The sequence below is a fragment of the Vulpes vulpes genome, chromosome 13 (genome assembly GCF_048418805.1).
Source record: "Vulpes vulpes isolate BD-2025 chromosome 13, VulVul3, whole genome shotgun sequence".
Taxonomy (NCBI): Eukaryota; Metazoa; Chordata; class Mammalia; order Carnivora; family Canidae; genus Vulpes; species Vulpes vulpes.
In genome coordinates, this window is record NC_132792.1 from 24,723,562 (window position 1) to 24,743,191 (window position 19,630).

At 32.1% G+C, this 19,630-nt stretch overlaps 1 protein-coding gene across 2 annotated transcripts in view; it reads left to right on the forward strand.

Annotated features, from left to right (window-relative positions):
• The window catches only part of CSMD3 (CUB and Sushi multiple domains 3), a 1,174,336-nt gene extending 1,159,028 nt beyond the window's left edge, over positions 1-15,308 (forward strand). For both annotated transcript variants that reach the window (XM_072734033.1, XM_072734032.1), the window contains 5 exons: positions 1,887-2,045; positions 4,560-4,672; positions 7,285-7,372; positions 9,460-9,595; positions 13,300-15,308. In XM_072734033.1, the coding sequence (XP_072590134.1) occupies positions 1,887-2,045; positions 4,560-4,672; positions 7,285-7,372; positions 9,460-9,595; positions 13,300-13,459 (656 nt within the window). In that variant the 3' untranslated portion in view covers positions 13,460-15,308. The remainder of the gene's footprint in view (positions 1-1,886; positions 2,046-4,559; positions 4,673-7,284; positions 7,373-9,459; positions 9,596-13,299) is intronic.
• The last annotated feature ends 4,322 nt before the right edge of the window (positions 15,309-19,630 follow it).

The following is a 19,630-nucleotide window of genomic DNA, read 5'->3' on the forward strand; positions in this document are numbered from 1 at the left end:
ATGAACTGTTAGGCACTGCCCTTAGGGTATCTTTCTCCCTTGTTCCTGCTTTTACCTGGACAACTAAGAACCTATTACTTCCAAATCCCAGGTCTTTCAGGGCAAGATAGCTTGTCACTCTCTCCTGCAAACTTGTTTTAGGTACTTTTTTTCACTAAAAATTTTAACATACTTTTTTACTAAAAACTTTAACAAATTGAGGGCTTTTTACTCATTCACTGTATCAAAGTTCTAGGTAAGATTCCTTTATACATACACAGCATACATAGCATTCCCCTATAGCATACATAGCTGTGAAATTTGGGGTTTGGGGAAGGGAGTGCCACTGTAAGGATGACTTGGCAAAGGTCACAGAGTCAGAACTATGGATTAGTCATTTTACTAAATACGTGTCTGCTAAAATATATTTTATTAGCAATTATGCAGTAAGGTCTAAGATCCACAGCTTTCCTAATTTATCTGAGTTGTAGCAGCAGCAGCAGTAGTAGTAATAGTAATGGTAGCATCTATCACTTAGCTGAACACTTCACTTTCTGTATCTCATTTAATCTTCATAATAACTCTAAGTTAACCTCATTTTAATTAGGAGGAAGTTCAGGTTTGGAGAGTTAAGTAATTTATGCAAAACCACACAGTTCATAAATTGCAGAGGAGGGACTTAAAAGGAGCTTTACTGTTTGCAGTGCTTAACCCTTCAGGTGTACTGCTCTTGAGTTATCATAGAGAAAAACATCATGTGTTGAAATATTCAGTCAAAATACAACTCCTGGGGATATTTTATGTTTTATGTATTTTATGTCTCTAGTAGTTTTGTGATTTTGGTTTGCTGAGTAGAATTCAAGGAATGTTACCCCAGTCTCTGTGATCTGGGCAGTAAGAAGTGTGATGTATGTAGTGAAGACTAGGTGACAAATTGTCAATAACTTGTTAGGGGAAAACAGGCTTTCCCCTATTCTGTTATTCACTCGTTTGCACAAATAGGCAACTCTAGTATAACTCCCTGGAATAGCTACTTTTGGGGGATGTACCTTATTGTGACGCATAGGATTGATGGAAGTTTCTTTTAGCCTCATTTCAGGATCTGGGTAGACTTTGCCATATTTGACTTATATACTTCTAAATTATATAACTAATTTCTATAAATATAATGTCTTGTTTGGCTATCTAAAATAAAGAGCATTCCTTCTTTAGATGAGTTTTATAACATTTAAAATATTATTGGATTTGACCACAATTCATCTCTCCCCCATGAGAGTTGAGCAATTCTAGAGACAATTTCTTTATTTCTAAAAATACTGTAATTCAAAGCTGTCAATATGGTGGAGCCCTGTTCTTCCTCAGGAGCATCTATTATTGGAATAACTGAACTCAGTCTTCTGTAAAGGGGACAAAAGAGCATCCCTCCTAACAGTCCTTAAGTCCTATTCTGCAAGAGGGGGTTTTAACCCTATGCTCTCTTCCTTCTATAAATCTATTCATACTGCCTGGAGAAAAGCAGACCTCTTGGGCCTTTTATATAGACTGACTTGGCTCAGTAAAATCATTTTATTTTCCTTCTGAAAGAAAGATGTTACTAGAGGATACCAAATATAAGTAAATTTGATGTTTAGCTGGTTCTGAATATAAGCCTTATGTCTTTAATTGGTGTTGTCTATCTTTGATTGATGACTCATGTATGAATACAAATCTAGTTATTGCAATTTTGGTTTATTCCAAAAAAGGTTGAAACACATATATGAAGAATTCACTTTGTAATACGCATTTCACATTGCTGTGTGTTTAGCAAAATTTCATTATTCAATAAACTAATATCCATTAATCTAATTTTTAATGTTTATATTTACAGGGCACAATGAAATTAATGTATGTGTTTAACCTATTTACAGTTCCAGATGATGTGTTTGCCCAAAATTACATATGGAAAGGCTCTTACAATTTCAAAGGAAGGAAACAACCCATGACCTTGACAGTTACTAGTTTCAATGCTTCCACTGGGAGAGTCAATGCCACACTCAGCAATAGCAACATGGAACTGCTACTTTCAGGTATCACATTAAAGAACAGCAAACAGTGCCATTATGCCTTCACTTCTATAATTGCATCATTTTTATTAGTGATTTTTATACTGTGAAATATTTGTTACATTTTAATGACATTCATAATTTATTAAGAAACAAGGCTTTCTGATTTTTGGATTGATACATGAATATTACTACACAAATGAAAAACTCTGATTCTGAAATAAGCTTGTTCATGAATATTTTGATGTAGCTAGAATGAGACATCATGAAATGGAATAATTCTTTTGATTTGAAAAGTTCTTTGATTTGAATAACTAAATCTTTCTGCATTCACATAACACCAAAGAGACCAGATAAGTGACTTGCAACTGTTTTATGGACACAGAATCGTTTCTTCAAATGAGAATATTTAGATGGATACCATAACTGAAGACAGAAAAGGTAGATCTATGCTACTTTAAACATGCTTGAGGGACCCAGAGGCCCTATCCAACTGCTCAGCCTTCTCAAGTTTCTGTGTCCTCAATCTAGTGCACATTTACGTCATTACCTTTGTTCTGTTTTTTTTTTTCTGACATTCAGATGTTTTCTCAAATGTCTTCCATTAACAGTATCCCAATGATCTTATCTAAAGCAACATTCTCATCACAAACACAGTCAGACACACTCTTAGTCTCACACACTCTTATCCTCTTTCACTTTCTTCTTTTCATTATTTATGGTATAGTATACTGTGGTATTACATAACATGATATGACATTATTTGTCTATACTCCAATAATAAAAGATCTAAGAGGGAAGCTCTTTGCCTTCCAGTTCATACTATTTCAAAAGTTAAAAAAGCATCTGGAACAAAATAAGTCTCAGTGAATATTGTCCAAGTGATGAATTTGAATTGCCCTTATTTAAATAATATTTTTAAAATATTGATATTGCAAATATGAAATTTAAATGTCTTGGCTGTTGGGGTGCTTGGGTGGCTCAATCAATTAGGCATCCCACTCTTGATTTTGGCTCAGGTTATGATCCCAGGGTCATGAGATTGAGCCCCATGTTGGGCTTTGTATTGGGCATGCTGCACCTGGGATTCTCTCCCTCTTCCTCTGGCCCTCTCCTGCCCTCTCTCTCCCTTTCTAAAATAAATACATAAGCTTCTTGGCTATATGTATATCCTAAAGATTATCAATAATAAGATAATTTGTGGTATAAATGAAATGGAAAATAACATTATATTTATTGATTTTGTATATTTTAGGAGAACTGTCAAACATTTTGTATTATTGAATGATTCTCTGTTAAAGTATTGGAAGCTAATATGTATTATATTTTTAAAAAACTATACACAGTTACAGTGATGTAAATTGAAAAAGCTTTATAGTAACAAAATAAAATTATGACTACTGATTTATTTGAGACATAACCTTTTTCTCTTTATTATCTATGAGTTTGCACAAAATAAATGTATATTTAATCTAACCTAGAGAAATTTCAAAATAAATTCCTACAAATATAGAAAAAACATAAATAGATACATTTGCTCTCACTGTCTCCATATAAATCAATTATAACATTTTCCCAGCAATATTATTTTTCATTATTTTTGTATTTCCCTAGTAACTGTAACTTAGTTTAGGTCAAAATCTATGGATCATCTTTGTATTCCTAGCATATTCTTATGAAACTTTATAACATAGGTGAAAGATTAAATAAATGAATGAAGGAGTCAAATTTCAACCATAAGTTAATCATAATATTTTTTACTTAGACTCTTATCTCCTAATATTCCCCTAAGCACATTTATATCCCAGCTTATTCCTACTCTTAGAATACTCACTGTTTAAGAAAAAAAAAACCCATAATATATATGTTTGCTTTTCTCTTTTATGCCATTACCTATATTTACCTTCTAAAACTAAAAATCTCACTTTATTTTCAGGACCCAGTCCATAAGCATTTCCTAATCACTCCATTGTGAAATGATCCCTCTCTCTTCTGGCCTTTTATTTATCATATTTTTTCATGTATTTTAGTTGGTTATGTATCTGACTTATATCTCCTACTTTATTGGAAATGCTTTTAAGCATCCTATCTTTAGATAGGAACATATATTTTCTCCTCTATGGCTCTAATAGCACCTAGAATATTCTTTCAATTGGGTTAGCACCAAATTCATTATTAAGAAAAATATCAGGAATTTTAACATGTGATTTCCATCTTTAAAGATTTTAAATCTCACTGGAGGCAGAAATCATTTTGTTTACAATATCATCGAATGATGTTATTAAGAATGATAATACTTCATTAATAGCATAGGTAATTTAAAGCCCACAATTAAGATTTTGAGAATTTCAGCTGAGAAATTAACATATTTTGCAGGATTTGTGGAAAGCATGTGGATGAAGCAGGTTTTGACTTGCCCTTGTTTGATTTCTGTTCCTGTCACATGCATTACATGATATATTTAAAGAGTTAAAGACAATAAAATAAAGCAGAACTATTTACAAAATTGGTAGACTAAAATGTCCTTACATTTTACAGGGGTATATAAAAGCCAGGAAGCTCGCTTAATGTTACATATCTACCTTATTAAAGTACCAACTCATGCTTCTGTGAAGAAAATGAAGGAGGACAATTGGGCCATGGATGGCTTTGTAAGTATTGCTCTTTTTTTTTTTTTTTTTTTTGTATTGCTCTTTAAATGTCTGCTGCTAATTTTAATAACCATTTTGTGCTATAATTTGTCATTAAGATTACGGAAAAAGGTAAATTTCTAAATTTAGCTAATTATGAACACACATGCACATATAAAATGGCAAAAGTACTATTCTGGGTAAATTATTTTGACAAAAAGATTCAGTGTAAATACTTAATAATCTAGAATGTTAAACCTAGAATGACTGGATCCTGATGAATTTTGCTTACTTTCGTAGTATTTATGTGTATGAAGGCAATATAGTTTTTTTTATGGTTTCATCAATCGTATTTTGTCTATGGTCAGTACTATGATAAATAAATCTGGGTAACATATAATTCATTCTTTGTCTGGGTCTACTGTTGAAAACATATGCAGCAAATTTACAAAATGCATCAGAAAAACTAAGTATGCTCAACACACTTAATTTTTTTTCCTGTAAATTTAACAGATGTAGGATATTTTATAAATATTTGAGATATTTTATAAAACTGTTTATGAGAAGAAAGTTATGTGAATTATTTCAAGTGGAGAAATAGTTACCATAGCTTGACCATGGAATCACCCTGTCCTATTCAGCCACTTATGTGGAATTTCTAAATTGGCAGTTAGATGCAACAAGTCTCTATTCACATATTCCCCCAGAGTCTTTCTTAAAAAATAAGCAGGAGAATTCTGGCTACATCCTAACAACTAACAGGTCTTCTTTTATAAGGAAAACCTAGTGGGAAAGAAGATAGTAAGTCATAGGCTTCAGTAAGTTTAGGACCCAAGGAGAAAAAATATTTATCTTATTTCCTTATCTGTGCCATTATTTGTGGAGTTGGAAATTAACTCATGTCTTCAATGCACTCAAATTGTGTAATTGTATTATTTCATCTAGGAAGCAAACAAAATGAATTCACTCATTTAAATATTAGAGTTTGAGCTATTCTTTTTAGGAGCATTTCATTTTTTAAAATGACCATGACTAGACTATGGTGTCTGATAATAAGGAAATAATCACTTCTTCTGACATGTCAGACTGCTATGGCCGGGTGGGTATGATATTTTGCTTTTTAGGGTAAGAATTCAAGATCTTTTACAACCTTTACAATAGCATACAGGACTTACGTAACTAATTAAAACAATCCTTTTTTTTTTAAAGATTTTATTTATTTATTCATGAGACACACACACACACACACACACACACACAGAGACAGAGACACAGGCAGAGGGAGAAGCAGGCTCCCTGCAAGGAGCCTAACGTGGGACTCGATCCCAGGTCTCCAGGATCACACCCTGCAGCACTAAACCGCTGCACCACCAGGGCTGCCCTAATTAAAACAATTTTATGAGCAAATTCATATTACTAGTTATCAGGAACAATGAAATATATCTATTTCTATTTTATTTATGAGAGCAAATCACAATATGCATGTAAAGTATTTTTTTAAATATAAGGTTTTATACACATGCAAGATACATGGTATAGTCAGCATTTACAGCATTAGACACAACCACAAAAATCTCAGGGCCAAAGAAATATTTTTTTGTTTTGTTTTGTTTCTCATGTATCTGGGGCTAGTTTGGGGTGTTCCACTTGAGGCTGTAATAGCAAGTTCAGGTCTGCTCTAGGTTCTTATTCTGGGGCCCAGGCTGGAGGGGCAGCAGCTACCCAGAGCATATTCTCTTGTCAGAGGTCAGAAACTCTGATGGGTAATGTGTTTTAAACACCTCAATTGAGATACAATTCATATACTATATACTTCACCCATTTAAAGTGTACAATTCAGTGGCTTTTAGTATATTTACAAGTGTGTAACCATCACTACAGTTGATTTTAGAATATTTCCATTACCTCAAAAAGAAACTCCACACTCTTTAGCTATCACCCTACCCATCCACCTCTCATCTCTACCCTAGCCCTAAGCAGCCACAAATTTATCTTCTATCTCTATGGATTTCTCTGTTTTAGATATTCATATTTATGGAATCATGTAATATGTGGTCTTTTGTGACTGGCATCTTTCATTTATTATAATGGGAAACATGCCTCTTAAGGCCTAGGCTTAGAACTGACATACTGTTAATTCCACCCACATTTCATTGGCCAAAGCAAGTCACAGGACCAAACCCAATGAGATGGAAAGTACATTCTACCTATGTAGACTGGTGGGACGCAGAGAGAGAGTGCATACATGTGAAATAGTAATTGAATCTACAAAGTACAGTTTTCTACTTTAATTTTTAATTGATCCTTTGCTTTGTTCTGTTTCACCATATCATTACCCCCTTTTTTTACAGTAGGTTTCTTAGGCTAAAAGAAATCTCTATATATCTATATTATTATATTAATAACCAACCTCCCTTTTTTCTAATACTCTAATTACTTAAAAATCAACATTTTGATTTTGCTTATAATGATGGCAAATTTGCACAATGTGTAGTGTTTTATATAGGAAGAAGATACAGAGTTAGAAACTCTGCATAAAATTCATTTAAGAGTAAAACTGAATATGTATTAAGGCTGGGAAAATATAGCTGTGTCCAATCTTCAGATTTAATCAACCTTATACATATTTCTAGGTTTCTGCTGAGCCTGATGGAGCTACTTATGTATTTCAAGGATTTATTCAGGGCAAAGATTATGGGCAATTTGGACTACAAAGACTAGGTAATGTATTCATTTTCATTTTCATGTAGTTCCTTTATTACTCTAGACATCATAAGAAAAATACAGTGGATTCTGTACATTAGGCACACTTACTACATATTGAATTTTGCATTGTCAGGATTATACATTGATACATTTGATAGCCTTTTAAGTAATCACATTCTTCAAAATATTGATTCTCTATGTACCAACCCTGTACAGTGCTTGGTTTTTGTCATATTTCTAATAAATATGACACACTGTCTTGCCCTTAGCAAGTAAAAAGGAGAAAAAGTGATACAGATATAAAAGAAAATATTAAACTGTAAATGTTTTTATTTTATCTCATGAGAACTATAGTACTTTTCTTCAGTTTGAATATTGCAACTTTCTCTTTCAAAAATGTAATGGCACTTTGAAAAATTCCTATGGTCTGGAAAGGGAAAATAACTCTGAGGAATGGACCTCTTTTGGGGGCTTTGTACTATTCAGATATGTAAATTTCTTATAGTGGGAGGCACAGAATTTTGTCATTCTTCTTCCCAACTCTTCTAAAAATGTACATAAATATTTAATGGTCTTGGGCAAATATAATTATTAACATAACTTGTGGCATATAATTTTCTTAAGGTATATTGTCTTCCATTATTATATTATGGTATTGATATATAAAGAATAAATTCAGACTCTAAAACTACTATTTGATATTTATATTAGAAATTCCATTACTTTGAACTTTTACCTAAATATTTTGAGTCCCTGGAAAAATGGGGTAGAAAATAAAGTATTAACTTTTAACCTAGACTAAGGTATAACTTAGTTTGAACATAACTATTTATCAAAAAGGGAAATTAGCTTTCTCAAAGTGAATAAGAATAGTAAGATGTCATTTCAGATAATGTCTTGCCTAAAATTGTATTAGTTTTGAAGACAACATTCATTAACAGAATACATTAACATAGTTGTGTAATTTAATGCAAGATATTTTTGCCTACTATTCTCAAAAACATCTCAAACACTATATGTCTAAAACAGAACCTATAAAAAGGAGTTATTTCTGTCTTGGGAAAATAAAAGTAAAAAGTGAAAGACAACCTGTCTGCAATTTTCTCTTCCCCTATCCGTATGCCAACACATTGACAAACCTGATTTTTCTCATTTCCTAATTGTGCTAACATCTTCTCCATTTACTCATCCTCAAGTACAATGCTTCTCATCCTGTGCTCTTCTACCTCTTATCCTCACAAACAAGTTCTGTTGATTTTTAACTACAAAATGTTCAGCTAACTCTATCTTTTCATGTTCTTCCTAATGCTCTAAGATACAGATCAATTTCCATTTTTATCTGGGTTGTTGCCATGACCTTTGAAGTACTCCTGCTTCCAGTCCCAATTTTCTCAAGCCTATCCCACCCTAGTCAATGTTCTAAATTGTGTGTCTTATCACAGAGGCTCTTATTTCTAAACACTCTCAGTTGTCCCTCACTGCAAGTAGGTAATGGGTTTGAACTTTTTAGAATGATGTAATGGCTTTTCAGGATATGGCCATAGTTTTATCATTTTAGCATCTTCCTCTTACACACTCATTCATGCCTACCTCTACATCCTTTCCACACAGCTACACCTAGTGCTTGTCACATCTTTTAAATATGCTACTCACCTTCCCATTTCTGAGGTTATGATGATCCTGCTTCCTTCTCAATTAATTGTTCTAATAATTCTTCAAAGTCAAGCTCATACTGTATATTCTACAGAATGCATTCTTATATACCACCAGATGGAATTAGTCCTTCTCTTCCTAAAACACATTGATCATTAATTCATGCTTGATGTCTACACTTATTTGTGTCACTGTATTCTTCCCACAATTGTATAAACTCTTTGGTCCAGAGACTCTGCTTTCATTCTGTATTCTTTCCTGGAAAAAATGTCTTGTACATAGAAGGCACTATACAAACTTGTGTGGAAAAGAGTTGAAGAAGTGTCGTGAATTACTTTTGTTTACTATGTACATTTCCAAGTAGATATCTTGAAAAAGAAAGAAGATGATCATTTCATAAAAATAAAAATCAATTGTGATAAAATAAAGTTGATTTTTTTTTTTTATAGGACTGAATATGTCAGAAGGCTCAAATTCTTCAAATCAGCCTCATGGTACAAACAGTAGTTCTGTGGCCATTGCTATTCTTGTGCCTTTTTTTGCACTTATATTTGCAGGATTTGGATTTTATCTTTATAAACAAAGGTAAGTTTGTTGATATCACCTATAAAATGTTTCCCAAATCTTTAATTTCATGTTCTTTTTACTACTCTAGTTCAATTCCTAACTTCCATTTTTTTTTTCTGGGTTGTTGAAAACAATGTGTGCCAAGTATTGCAACAGTTGTTAGAAACCTAATTTCCCTGGCCTGCCTCCCACCACCCCAACATGACAAAACAAAAATTGCAAGCATTCAATTTAACCCTTGTTACTTTGCCTATGTACTGTTTCCTGGTACATACTTAATTGTATCAGTTAGTTTTGCATTATCCATAATGAGACTTTAGAGATACAAAATCCAGGTTAAGGTTTGAATTATAGAGGTGATACTTGCTGCCAGATTTAGAGAACTAGGAAATTTGTGTCCAATCCTCTTTAGTTCACATGACAGTACTGACCAATTTTACCCAACCTGACAGACGGTAAAATCCTCTAATCTTCTCCTTTTCCTCTGCTGGTTTTAGAAGATTATGCAATTATTATGTTATCTTTCTAATATATCTATTCTATGACTATGCATATTATTGGTTTGTCCTTGTTTACTATGTCCATTACAACATCCCAAGTGATGGGCTTGATTATACTGTTGTCCAAATAGGACTACTTTTATGAAGAAAAACACATATAGGTAACCAGATAATTAAATGAATGTTACCTAACTGCATTTTTCTCAAAACTGACCTTTTAAAATATATTTCAGTCTAGATTATCTAAGAATAATTTATTTAATATAAATTTAATATTTAATATTACATGAATTTGTAATAATAATTGAATATTATTAGCTGCTTAGGCCTTGAAAATACCAAATTTTATTAAGGATAAAAAAAATCTTCACTAAGTTTATTTATTGAGCAAGCCATTGCAATCTTTTTTACAAAAACCTATTTTTATAAAATATATATAACACAAAACCATTTGTACAATTTAGTAGCATTTAGTATATTCACAATGCCATGGAACCATCACTGCCAGTTCCAGAATATTTTCATTACCCCAAAAGGAAACTCTATGCCCATTAATTAGTCATCTCCCATTCTTTCCACTCCTGCCCTAGGCAACTGCTAATCTGCTTTTCTACTTGTTCGCCTATTCTGGGTATTTCATATAAATGGAATCATGTAATAGTATAATATTTTATATCTGGTTTCTTCAACTCGTTTTTTTTTTTTTTTTTCAAGTTTCTTCCATGTTATAGTATTGATTATTACTCCATTCCTTTATATGGCTGAGTAATATTCCATTCTATGTTTGAATGTGTTCTGTTTAAATATGTCCATTTATCAGTTGACGGGTGTTTGGCTTGTTCCTACATTTTTGCTATTGTGAATAGTGCTGCTATATACATTGTATACAAGTTTTGTTTGGACATCTGCTTTAGTGCTTTTGAGTATATATCTCAAAATAGAATTGCTGGGTTATATAGTAATTCTACATTTAACTTCCTGGGAGGCACAAACTGTTTTGCAGAGCAACTGCACCATGTTGTATCCCCACCAGCAATGTGTGACTGTTCAACTTTCTCCACCTCCATGCCAACACTTGTTATTTTCTGTTTTATTTTCTTTCTTTTTTTAAATTATAGTCATCCTAATATATATGTGAAGTGGTATCTCATTGTGATTTTAATTTGCATTTCCTTAATTACTAATAATATTGAGCATCTCTTCAGTGTTTCTTGGCCATTATTCTTTGAAGAAATGCTTATTCAAGTATTTGCCCATTTTTTAATTGGGTTGTATGTCTTGTTGAATTGTAAAAGTTCTTTATATATTTTGAAGACTAGATTGTTAGTATACATATGGTTTGCAAATATTTCTCCCTTTCTGTGAGTTGCATTTCCATTCTCTTTGTAGTGTCCTTTGATACATAGAAGTTTCTCGTTTTGATAAAGTCCAATTTGTCAATTTTCTTATGTTACTTTCTTATGTTTCTTATGTGCTTGTAGTGTCATATCTAAGAAACTATTTCCAGATTCAAGGTTGTGAATCAAGATCAGATTGACCTATATGTTTTATCCAAAGAGTTTAATAGATTTAGCTCTTATACTGAAAGGTTCAATTTATTTCAAGTTAATTTTTGTTGATAGCATAAAACTTTTCAAAACTTTATATCATTTTCCTTAAAACTCTTGTTTAATATTAGTAAAAGGACACTTCTTTGTATCTTCACAATTCTTGCTTAATTAAAAGAAAATCATGTTGCTTCTGGTTTTTATTATGACTCTAGCTTGAAAAAAGGGAGACAAATACTATCCATTAGAATTATGCACCTGGCTAGAGCAAGCTGTAAGCAATATAACTAGGTGATCCCATTGAAAGAAACTTAAAATAGCTTTAACAAAATTTATTGTCATGCAAATCACCTAGCAATTTTTAGTATAGAGAAAAACTCAGAAAATGCATTAGGGAAAGTAAAATAATATAATAGCAAATACAAAATATGATAAGGTAGTTGAAATTTGTGGTGTTTGTTGTAAACAAAGGAGTTGAGAAAAAGATTTATTTTAAGATATATCTATCTTAGGAATTAGGGCCCAGAAACAGGTAGGGGCAAGTCTGCCTTTGTACCATAACGAATATCAGCATATTATGAAGTGTGATGGGGGAAACTAGAAACAAGATTTGTCAAAGGAGAAACAACAACAAAAAAATGAAACAGGAATTTAAGATTAGCAAGTTATACCAGCCAGCCTAGAATCCATGTATTTTAGTAAAACCAAATGTTCAATGTTCAATTATCAGTAACTCTTTGGAAACTATTTTCATGACTTAATTACCAGTATAGTCATTTCTTCTTTAAGATTTTGAATGTATTATTCTAATGTATATAATTTTTAAGAAAATTGAGTGTTTCTGTTTTTGAGATACTTCAAGTACCTTCCCAAGTTAGACCTCTGTGTTAGTTTTTTGCTTTTTCTGAAATCCTTCTTTAATTAGTGTAGACCTGTCTCCTTCTTGTCCTTCAAGTCTCAGATTACTCTTTACTTCCTCAGAGATGCTTTTCTTTATCACTTCTCCTAAAGTGGGTCCCTGTTATTTCCTATCATATCAACAGTTTTCCTTGTCATCAGAACAATTCTTATTACCTATTATTTCTTGCTTTATTTTTTTTTTGCTTTTTAACTTAATTAACAAATATTTATTAATTATTTCCTATCACTACATTATGAGCTCCATGAAAGTAATGCCTTCTTTGTAATATCTTTAAAAAAAAATATCCAATGCTTAGGGACATGCTTGGCACATAACAGATACTCAGTAAATATTGAAGGAATGAATGAATGGATGGATGGATGGATGGATAGATAGATGGATAGTAATGAGATTTAAATTTTATCATCACCATAGCATTTATAGTATACATGCTAATTCATAATGATTATTTATTAGTGCATCAGAAAATTTAAATTTATGAGAATAGCCATAAGACATTTATTTATACCTGTATTACTCATATTGGTTCTGTACATTAATACGTATTATATGTAAATAATAAAAATCACTCACGGTTTAAGAGTGACTGGTAAATTGTTCAAATTTGTTGTATTGAGCTTATGATTTCTCAACCAATACTTTGAAGTTAGATTATGCATTAGCAATGATAATGCAAGTATATTATGTTTGATCCCTACTTTGCTGTTTCTAGAAGAAAGCTAACATATAGCTAATCAATGTTCTCATCAACAGGACTGCACCCAAAACACAGTATACAGGATGTTCAGTTCATGAAAATAACAATGGCCAAGCAGCTTTTGAGAACCCCATGTATGACACCAACGCAAAGTCAGTGGAAGGGAAGGCAGTACGATTTGATCCCAACTTGAATACGGTCTGCACAATGGTATAATGCGACAACTCTTCATCTCCTTCAGAAGAGTGGAAATCGACACAAAACAGTGTACATTTAGTTCACTGCTAAACAAATTAAAGCACACTTTTCAGGACTTGCTGGGTCACCTTTTCCTGAGGAATGATAGAGAAGAGTGTTTTTTCATAAACTGGACTATAATTCTTCTTCATGTTTACCATGGAGAGTTTTACAGAAATTTGGCTGCACTCTGAGAGTGCTTACTCACAGTTTATTTGCTTTTTTTAAAAGGAGATTATTCTAAAACATAAACTTATTTGCATATATTGGAGGAGCATCCACTCTCAGTATTTCTGTGCTTTATAAAGTATATTAGAGGGACTGGGTTTAAAAAAAAAGATATAGGGTAGAAATAAGAGCTATACTTACAAGAGTCAATAGATCACTGACTTCTCTTTAACTGTCATGAGCTACATCATACCATGAATCCATATTTCAGACCACTCTATCCACTGTTCGTTCTTGTTAATTGAGCCATTGTCTTCCTTATTTCCATAGTTATTTCAGATTGAGTCATACCCTGAAGTATTTATGAGCTAATTGATGTCACAAAAGAGATAAGACTGCCTACTCTGATTTGACTCTTTCTGGTGTTCTCCAGCATCATATTGCTATTCTTTTTTTAGACTGGTAGTCACAGTTTCTGCAAATGGCAAGATCATTGTGCTATTCTCCCCATTCCCTCATTATGTTGTAACCAATATTATTCCGTAAGCTGTGGGGCAGTAGTTTATTACCTTGCTTCAATCTGCTTTGTCACCCAGAAACCACTCTAGCTGGCAAAAATTATTTATAATAATGATGATTTTGCAGTTATCTGAGACACCAATCTTACAATCCTTTACCACAATTTCCAAAGTTTTCGAAAGACCAAATAGAACCTATTCATCTACTGTATTTAGTCTCTGGTATATCCTATTTTCCTTCCAGTTGAGCCTTTAAATTTATTTAACATTGTTTTGAACCTTTATCAACAATGAGTTAGGAACATAAGATTTTAAGCTTTTAACTTTAATCTAACAGTGAGTTAGACACATTTTGGACCAGCCCATAAATATAATGCTTACAAACAATTTACACTTTCAAATCACCAATATAAATTTATTTCCTAAATTGTAGATTTTCCCAATTTTCATATATTTTAAAGTTTGTATACTATTATTCTTAAGAAGCAGGTTTCAGATATGACAGGTTTCTTTCGTTGTCAAATTATGGTTTGCATTTGCAAGTTATTGGTGGCTCATTTACAACTGTATCACAGTAATGCCAGCATATTGATTTAATAGGTCATTGTCTTCCTTTTATAGCATGTTTTACGTCATTGAATAAATTATGTACCCAGTGTGAACTCTTTATTGTTGTCCCTCTCAAATATGGATAACTCTGTAAACAGTTTCGACTTTTTGTATCATGAGACAGAGTGCCTAAGAGAAATCATTGCACCCGGAAGCGCTGCTTGGATCTATCTCTACAACATTTAGTGAATTTCTTGTAAACCACTTTGAGATACATTGTTTTGGAAATTCATACAATTTTCTCAACATTGTACTCTACTGACAGGATGCTGTTTTAAATTTTATGCCATCAGTTATTTATTCTTGTTTATTCAAATGACTGCAATAACAATGATTCATTCATTAATGTTAAGGTTAATACATTTAAGATCTTGTTTAAACAATGTTTCTTCTGCAACTGGCTACTCCTCTTATATTAATGCATACACTTTTGTAAAGAAGTATATTTTTATGAAAAAAAACTTTGTAAAAGTATGATGTAAATTTTCAGTGCAATGTAAACAAAATAAAAATGGATAATTGCTTTTGTAAAATGTGTATTCTTCTCAAAATTGTCTGCCAGTGTACTGGATAGCAAATTTATTTGGTGTTTTAAAGTTCCCAAACTTCATTTTATATAGTTATTTAGCAACATAATATTGAGACATGGGGGTGTTTTTCTGCTTTATATTTTACAGTTCCCCAAGTGTGACACACCTTTAGAAGTAAACAGATTCCCACTAAATATAATAGTATCCTAAGAACCTCATCTTAGAATTCCTTAAATGTAAATAGTTTAACACTACTGTCTAATTTTGGGTATATCTGATGATTTCTAATATTTCTGAATTGTATTTTCTTAGAGATACTTATTTTTAAGTAGGAACTTAATAATTTTTCAATAGCTACATTAAACTAATATTCAAAAAGAAACTTGTCTTGCCAGGGTGTAACATGTAAAATTTTGTATTCGAGAAACTTGTCAAGTTTCTGTAAAGTTCAAATCACAAGTTCACAAGTTACTTAAGTTCAATTTTATTAGAGAACTCTTTTTCACAAAATATGTTGTTTTTATATTTCACACCTCCAACTCCATCCTTTATAAGTCTCTTTGTTTATTACACTTTCATTTGAGAAATGAATGATTCTTGACATAACTGTAGCTTTGTTTTAAACTTTAACTGTATTATTCCACTTTAAACTTATTTCATGTCTTCTATATTTTTCTTTGTTGTTGTTTGTCCTTATTTTTATTCCTTTCTGTGCTTCCCCCCCCCCACTTTTTCTTTTAAGATTTTATTTATTTATTCATGAGAGGCACAGAGAGAGGCATAGACACAGACAGAGGGAGAAGCAGTCTCCATGCAGGGAGCCCGATGTGGAACTCGATCCCGGGACTGCAGTATCACACCCTGGGCCGAAGGTGGTGCTAAAACGCTGAGCCACCCAGGCTGCTCTCCCCCTACTTTTTAATTTGCTTTCTTTTTTCTGATATTTTTCATAATGCCCTTTCCTGTTTTATGTCTCCTTATTAGACTTTGATTATTTCTTATCTTAATGTCCTTTATCCTCATCATCTCAAAAGTTAGCAGCAGTTTTAGTGGGAATAATTTTATTTTTATTTTTTACCAGCTTTATTGGAGTATAATTAACAAAATTATAAGATATTTAAAGTTCATGGCATGATAATAAATATATACATTTTATGATGATAATAATTAAACTCTATTCTCTTATTAAATTTCAATTAATTTTCAAGAGCCTCTAGTAATTCCTTTATATTTAAGAACATTAAACCAATAGGTTCCAAGGTTCCACCCAGGATGCCTTGATACTAGAGCCTGATGATAATAATTGTGGAAATAGACCAAAGGGTCAGAAAAAAAAATGTATATATATATCCCTGTTCTTTACACTTATAAATAAAAGAGAGAAAAAAAATACCTATCATTGGCCAGAAGAGTCCACAAAAATAACTAGATGTTACTCTCTTAAAGAGATTAAGAGAATACATTGTAAAAGTATTAATCTGTGTATTGATATCTATAAACTTAAAATAGGTTTAAGTAAGGGAAAAAATATTTTCTGTAGATTATAGAAATTCATAATGTTAAGAAATATCTTAGAATAAGTATTTTGAAATTTGGCTGAAAATATATTGACTTGCTTCTTTATTTGTTTTTTTTTGTTTGTTTGTTTTTTAGGATAACATTGGAGGTAAGGGGATATTGACACAAAAGGATATACATGTTGCAAAAATCTGAGAAACATCTTTTTGTCATCATGATATGAGCTTGGTTTCCAATGTAAGAGCAGATTTAAAGTTGCTAGAAGAGTAGAAATGGCCACTGGATATTAGATTTCATTCTTTAGTATACCAATAATGGCACTAGTGAACACCTGCCAAATATTTTCCCAACCATGTGTAATAATTTTATTAGCCTTGAAAAATAAGTATATTCTATATATTCAAATTCATAGGCATAAATTATATTGCAAAACATAAAACAAGAAATCTATTTAAACTCTCATAAGATCCAAACCGTCATTATAACTATTAGCATAACATTGAAAATAGAGATGAACCCAAGTACTTTGGCAGGGCCAATAAGATATATAAATATAGAGAAAAATATAGAACCATCTACATAGTATGACTTAAAAGAAACCTTATGGCCTTCCTTCTCAGCAAGTATCTTTTATACCCTTGAGTCAAAACCGATATCTCCTGAAGGAACTTATTAGAATAAAGTATGTTATCTGGAGAAAATTGTATGATAGCATTATAATCACAGTAAGGAAATTAACACAGCCATTACAGGGCAAGTCTGTAAAGCTAGCATTCCTAATCTTCATAATTTTACCAGGACTTTCCCCAGTCTATGCTAGTGTTCTAGAATGGTGTTTCTAAATACATAAGGTGAAATCCAAAGGAAATTATAAATAAATAATAAAATAGTTACAAAAACATTAAAAATGTTGTAGTATATATATGTGCGTAATATATATATACACACACATATATATATCATATGTAGGAACTATACTAATATACATATAGATACTAACATATACATGTATATGTATTTCTATACCAACATATTAAATGTGCAGTGGTGCTAATAATTTCTGTAATTTTAAAGAGTATCATAAACAATATTTTAAGATATTCATAACATTTCACATGAAAATATCTGTGATTTTTATTCGTCACAAAATTCAGTTTATTTTTGCACTTTTTACAGAAGAAAAATAATATATTTTATTTTATTTTTATTTTTTATTCTTTTAAAGATTTAATTTATTCATTAATGAGAAACACAGAGAGAGATAGAGAGAGAGAGAGGCAGAGGGAGAAGCAGGCTCCACGCAAGAAGCCGGATGTGGGACTCGATCCTGGAACTCCAGGATCACACCCTGGGCTGAAGGCAGGCACCAAACCACTGAGCCACCTAGGGATCCCCCCAAATAAAATATTTTAATTGAAAGATAAGTGAAGGTAAAGGTATAACTCTTTCCCATGCAAGTTTCCAAACTTTTTGAATTCTACTTTCATACCAACTTCTTTTTTTCTTTTTTTCTTTTTTTTTCTCCTTTCTTTCTTTCTTTCTTCTTTCTTTCTTTCTTTCTTTCTTTCTTTCTTTCTTTCTTTCTTCTTTCTTTCTTTCTTTCTTTCCTTCTTTCTTTTTTTTTTTTTTTTTCTTTTTGGCATACCAACTTTAAGACTCTGCCTTGGAGGCTGCAATTTACAGCAAGTACATTGTGAAGGGGCAGATAAGAAAACATTGATCATTCTCTTGAACCCCTGGCAATGAAAATGAAATGCTCAATTTGAACTTTACCAAATAACAGCATAAAGTCAATGGACTCTAAGGAGAAATCTCCAATGAGAAGGAGTGTAGATATTAAAATCTCATTAGTCAGGATCCCTGGGTGGCGCAGCGGTTTGGCGCCTGCCTTTGGCCCGGGGCGCGATCCTGGAGACCTGGGATTGAATCCCACGTCGGTCTCCTGGTGCATGGAGCCTGCTTCTCCCTCTGCCTGTGTCTCTGCCTCTCTCTATCTGTGTGTGACTATCATAAAAAAAAAAAATGTCATTAATCAATTAATTTATTAACAAATATTTTCTAACATTAGATGTATGTATACTACTTTACTCTGAAGTATAATGGATACTTGCTGAATAAAAATATAAGAAATGTATGGATCTTATCCTGAAGTAATTTAAAATCTTGTCAAGCTACAAAAACATTCTTTTAAAAAAATATTTGATTTATTCATTTGAGAGAGAGAGAGAGAGAGAGAGAGAGAACATGAGCAGAGGGGAGAGGCAGAGGGAGAAGCAAACTTCCCACTGAGCAGGGAGCCTGACACACAGGGCTCTGGCCAAGAACCCTGAGATCATAACCTAAGCAGGAGGCAGTTGTTTACTTACCCCGGTACCCTGCTATAAATATTCTTAAACTATTATCTAGAAGATGCCACACAATAATACTGTGTGGTAATTATGTATATCTATGTATGCTTCCACTCTTTCACTGCTTTCTGTTAATTAAAATAGACTTCTATGAATTTGTAAGTGAAACATTTGACCAATTCTACTCTAAAAAATTGGATGCTAACATTTTTAAAAGATCTAATTAAGGGGTATAGAAATGATTTCGGTTAAATGGCATCAATACATATTTTCCAAGGATATTCAGAATTTGATGGAATAATTTAAAAACTGAATATTAAGTTAATTTAATATCATGGAACACTTGGACATTTCTTGACAGAATGACCATAAACAGTTTACAATTTCAATGCGGAATGCATGTTTCTTTTATTTCACTTGTTTGTGTTTCTAAAGAATCTTTGTGAGTTGAAGCTTTAT